The following is a 5,884-nucleotide window of genomic DNA, read 5'->3' as shown; positions in this document are numbered from 1 at the left end:
TTGGGAAGGGATGGCTGTGACGAGCTTCAAACTCGTGAGTGCTGGGCGTAGTGACAGACGCAAAAGGATAGTAAATCCTATTCCAGTATAATCGAGAACCGACAGATGATTAGCCATGCAGTGACAGTGCATTGGACCATTTTCATAGGAGGATGGGATGTAGCCATTGACAACGGTGATGCCCTACATACAGCTTGTCATGGAAAGGAGTAGGATTGATTGGATGAAGACAGCAAGAAAGCAGAGATCAGAGGAACGAAAACATCTCTATACGCTTATCTGAAATTCTCACCAATGAATTATATAAGTACCACTATCCTATTCTATATTTTATTTATTTTCATCCACTATAATTTCCTAAAACAATTTTATCCGTCTGACTGAGATTTACAAGGTGACTATAGCTTGCTTCAAGCCGACAATCTCCGTGGGATCGAACCTTACTCATGTAAGGTTTATTACTTGGACGACCCAGTACACTTGCTGGTTAGTTGTACGAAGTTGTGAAATAGATATAAGATCATGAACGTGCATATTGAGTTTTTAGCACCATTACCAAGGAATGGAATGATCACGATTTTGCACACCAAGTACCATCCTGGACAAATTGAGGCTGCAGCCATAATGGAACACATTTTGGATGGTAGCTCATATGTCAAAGCCGCCAAGAAGTTGCACGAGATTGATCTGTTGCAAAAGCCTAAACAGGGCAAATATGCACTTAAGACTTCACCTCAATGGCTTGGCCCTTTGATTGAAGTGATTAGATTCTCAACCAAATCAATTGAGAAGGAAATTAACTCTGTTAACGACAACCCTTTGATTGATATGTCAAGGAACAAGGCTTTGCATGGTGGTAAGTGGTAACTTTCAAGGTACTACAATTGGTGAGTCTATGGATAACACAAGATTGGTCATTGCATCAATTGGGAAACTCATGCTTGCCTTCAAATCTAAGTGCTAGTAGAAACCCCAGCTTGGATTATGGCTTCAAGGGAACTGAAATCGCAATGGCTTCTTACTGTTCCGAATTGCAATATCTTGCAAACCCGGTAACTAGCCATGTCCAAAATGTTGAGCAACATAACCAAGATGTGAACTATCTTGGTTTGATTTTAGCTAGGAAAACAAATGAAGCTGTTGAGATTCTCAAACTTATGTCATCGGCTTATGTAACACCCTAACTACCAAAGTTAACGCTTCCAGCTGCGCGACTCTGATAGTTTGGACATTATGACGACTTTTATACTATTTAATACTAAAATATGAGCCTGTTTAAAACTTTAAACCGTAATACTGCTCCCAAAAATACCTTCGTTCGATAACGTACATCCATAAATACCATACAACTTACAACAACTCATAAAGAGTACATCCATATTATACATATATATATATATATATATATATATATATATATATATATATAATATTACAAGCATTGGACAATACAATTCCTATCCCTCTTACAGAATATATCAAGATAAAAGCGAGGGTTCAATAAACCATAACTAAAATAATACAGAGTATCTCAACAACAACTAAATGAACTCTTCGTAACTTCGGCGCCATATCCTGAAAGGAAAAAATGTAGGGGGGGTGAGAACATCATCCTCGAAAGGGTTCTCAGTAGAAGGTTTTTGGGAATTACTTTAATAGGATACGTGAAGATAAACCGTACTAGTGATTAATAACCGTCTTATGCCTCCTTTCCAAAAATAACGGTTTACAATAAAAGTAAAGTCTGAAAATCTTTTCTGAAAGAAGAACCGTTCAATTCTCAAAAACTCAAAAGCCTTTTAAAACGGTTTATCTATGCTGAACCAAAATAGCCTTTCATATTTTATTCCAAACCAGAAACAAAAAACCGAAATCAACCATCGGTTCATCTCATTTCAACCACGGCCCTAGGCCCAAACAATCCAACCATCAACCAATCACCACAGTCCAACAGAGCCCCAGTAGCAAACACAAATAGGAAGATGCAAGCACAAACAAACAGTTATTGCAAGTAGAACAATTAGCAATTATTCACATAGGCAAACCAAGTATAATATGCACACCCAAACAATGTCACATAGATGCATATGATGCATGCCTGTCCCTAGTGGCTGATGATATCATCTGTCAGTTATAGAGCCAACCTGACAAGTCCTGGTAGCTAACCATTGGACTGTCCCTCTGTCGCGCATCCCCAACTCGGGTTATACTCATCATAAATTTGATCATAATCATTATCCATATCCATCACCTTCACTGGTGAATATTTACGGGGGCGAACTCATCCGGGCCTTTCACAGTGCCCGACCACACTTACGACATAGGGTCAAAAGAGCTTCGAGTCTCGACCTGGAGCACGTGGTGGCTAGCCACTGCTTCCTCCCAGGGAAACCCTCATCTCCGATGGTGGAAGTGCAAACATTCACAATTATCAATATCTCAGCATATATGCATTCATTCTCAGCCATGGATCAACATCCATCTCAGCCATTCGGCTCACGGTTCAATCCAGAACCAGCCAATATTGATAATCATACACAGCCATTCCGGCTCACGGTTCAATCCAGAACCAGCCAATATTCATAATCATACACAGCCATTCCGGCCCATAATAAAAACAGCACTTCCACCATTCAAAATCATCAAATTCATAAAACCGGCATTTAAGCCATAAATCACTTTTCTCAAGTCATTTCACTTTGAAATCAAATTTCAACTCTTTTCAGCCTTGGCTTTAAAGATCTCATTTCTCAAATCATCTCAGGCTCATAAGCCACTTTTACTCAAGGTAAATTCCCCTTTTAAAAACAATGCCACTCTCGGCACCCTCTTTCCAAAACTTTCATAATCATGGCAAGTTAAAAATCTCTTTGAGATATTCAAAATCACCCATCCAACAATGGAATTTTATAACAAAAGTTCCTTGGCAGAGTCCCAAGTCCTTAGGGGAGGATAACATAACTCATTTCGCCAAATTCATTTAAAATCATTAAAACCTTGGCTTTCCAATTTGAGTAATAAAATAGGGTCTAAGCCAAACCGAGTCACGTAATCATTTACTTCTTTCAAAGCCGTTTCCTTTACTTAGGCAAAACCAGCTTTAACCCCCATGATAAATTCTAAAACGTTTCAACTGTTCAAAATTATTTTAGTCTTGCAAAATTCAGAATTCAAAGAGTACTTAAAACCTTTCTCAAAATATTTCAAAATGAAACTTGTCAATAGACATTCAGGTTCTTTCAAAGTCATTGAAACTTATTTAATTGAAACCCCCAAGTCAAATTCAAAGGCATAAACCCTTTTCACATTCAAATAGCTTTAAAACACAAGTTTCATCTAAATAACTTTTTTCTGAAAGATATACAATGCCTTTCTTAAGAAGCAAGACTAAATCACAATTTCCTCTTTAATAATTCATTTCAAAAGCATGAATCATTCTTTTCTTGATAATTCAAGTAAAATAGTAGAAGTCTTTAACTCATCATTTTTCCAGACAACATTCAATAAAGACTCAGATTTTATAGAAATTTCGGCAGCACCTCCCCTAAAACTTGGACTTTGCCACCCGGTTCAGGTCCCAACTAAACCGTTTCACAATCCTTTTCAACAGCCCAAATTCTAAAATCAGTCCAAGGCAAGCCAAAATCTAACAGTCATCTCAATTCCATATTTCAAGAAAACCGTTTCAACATCAAATCATTATCAGCCGAATAAACTCATTTCTAAAGCTTTAAAAAAACGGTTCAGTAACAATCATTTATCAAAAACCAGATCATTTAAAGCCAGCCAGGCTGAATTCAAGAGTGGATTCTATTTTTCACATTCTCAATAAAATTAACTCAAATCAATTCTCAACAGGTTAAACTCGATCTCAAAGCTTTAAAAGAATAAACTTGAAAAGTATTTCGTTTCACAAAACCACACAACAATTCAACCAACAGACGTTTATAACCAACCAAGGCAAATCAAGCCATACATAAGGCCGATACAATCACCAAATACACATTCACTCACATCAGTATCCATATGTAATAATTCCAATATATAAAACATAGTTTTTGGAAAGCGCCCCTACCTCAAAACGCAAATCCATAACCCAAACGCCTCATCAAGTCCTTTCCGCCTCAACCCGAACTGACGGCAACCAAAACCTGAGCTCCCAGCCACTTTTGCGATAACCAAAGCAACACTAATCGCAACATATAATAATCAGGACTCAATCCCATGTTACCAAGACTCATATTCATTAACCAACACAACCGAAAACTAACGCGAGACTTTTTGAAACATAATTTCTTACCGGAATAACACGAAGCAGCTGCGATTTCGAACCGGCAGCAGCAACAACTTCGGCGGCGGCCAGAAATTCCGGTGGATCAACTAGAAAAACCGCACAGCATCAAATCCATCTCGAAAACCAAAAAGGTAGAAACCTCAAATGAAACCCTTACCCGCAACTTTTTCGGCGACGGCAGAAGTAGCCAGAACCTCTGGCGGTGGTTCCGGTGGCCTCAGAACTCCGGCAGCGGCGCTATCAGACTCCGATGGTGTTTCAGGGCAGCTCCGGTGGCAGAAAGGTTTTCCGGTGACCATACACAAAAGACCTCCAACCACAGCAGCAACAAGGAGACCGGCGGTCATGGCGGCAGACTCTGATGGCGCGGCAGCAAGGGCGGTGGAACCACCCACGGCGACCGGGATACCCTCAACCACAACCGTGGCAGCAGCAGCGATGGAAGGGCAGCGTTGCTCCCTCGCGACTCATCCCTTTCCCTCTTCTCTGTTCGCAGCTTCAACGGCGGCGGCAAGGGACGGGTTCGACGGCGGCGACGAGACGGGCTGGTCGGCGACGAGAAGGACGGCGGCCCCATGCTCGGCGATGGTGGCAGGCGGCGATGGCTTCCCTGCAGTGGCTCCCTTTCGCGCATCTCCTCTCTTCCTGTGCGCGAGTTCAGCGGCGGCGAGACAAAGAGGCACGACGCTCTTCCCCCTCCTCGGTCAGACGACGGCGGCAGTGAGACCAGTACGCCGGCGCAGGTCTTCCTCTCCTCCTCCCTCCTTCCGCGACTCAGTCTCCATTTCTCTCTGATTTTTTGCTTCTGTTCCTTTCCTTTCATGGAGAAAGAGGAAAGGAAACCGTGTGCTGCTGTTTGTGTTGCTGAAGGGGGGTTGGGGTGGTGGCTGCTGGGTTACAAGGATTAGGGTTTCATTTTCGAAACTTAGGGTTAGGGACAATATAGTAATTTCACATAAAAATAGGGATAATATGGTAATTGAAACCCAAATTAAATCCAACACTAATCATATATAGGAAAATACTATTTGCTCATCAATTTCACAAATTATTTTCCATAAAATGTCCCAACCAAATTAATTAGAAGTAATATACTTAATTTCTTCATTTTCCAAAATTACAATATTAATATTTAAAATATTAATTACTTAGTCCAAATCATATAAAATCCTTGTTATCTCACAAATATCAACTTTATAATTTAAATATAGAAAATAATTCAATAATTATAAAATTGGATAATAATCATAACCCATCTCAAATTCGATAAATCAAAACTTGCCTTAATTATCTTTAATAAAATGATTTCCGAAATTAAGGCTATAAATAACAATATGATTTGAGACTTGATCATAATAAGACTTTTCAAAGTTCTGGGTCTTACATTCTACCCACCTTATAAAAATTTTCGCCCTCAAAAATTGATACAAAATGAAAGAAATTCCATAACAGTTCACCCTTGAACACATCTAAGGAAGAAGCAAAAATATCTCAAAATATAATCATATATATACAATTTTCAAATACTTTGATCGTCATATGCATAAGGGTGCAAAGGTAGGAGTGGGATTGCAAAGCAAACATTACAAG

At 39.5% G+C, this 5,884-nt stretch overlaps 1 protein-coding gene across 1 annotated transcript; it reads left to right on the top strand.

Moving 5' to 3' along the window:
* The first annotated feature begins 567 nt into the window (after nucleotides 1–567).
* On the top strand, nucleotides 568–1,184 carry LOC112786110 (phenylalanine ammonia-lyase class 1-like). The gene is made up of 2 exons (XM_025829526.1): nucleotides 568–856; nucleotides 910–1,184. The coding sequence occupies exons 1-2, from the start codon at nucleotides 568–570 to the stop codon at nucleotides 1,182–1,184; spliced, it is 564 nt and encodes a 187-aa protein (XP_025685311.1).
* The last annotated feature ends 4,700 nt before the right edge of the window (nucleotides 1,185–5,884 follow it).

This window comes from Arachis hypogaea, chromosome 20 (genome assembly GCF_003086295.3).
Source record: "Arachis hypogaea cultivar Tifrunner chromosome 20, arahy.Tifrunner.gnm2.J5K5, whole genome shotgun sequence".
Lineage (NCBI taxonomy): Eukaryota > Viridiplantae > Streptophyta > Magnoliopsida > Fabales > Fabaceae > Arachis > Arachis hypogaea.
This window is presented reverse-complemented; position numbering and strand designations above follow the sequence as displayed.

Coding starts and splice junctions, on each gene's coding strand:
- LOC112786110 (XM_025829526.1), top strand. CDS start 568: ATGATCACGATTTTGCACACCAAGTACCATCCTGGACAAATTGAGGCT. Junction 857..909: donor GAACAAGGCTTTGCATGGTG/GTAAGTGGTAAC, acceptor GGATAACACAAG/ATTGGTCATTGCATCAATTG.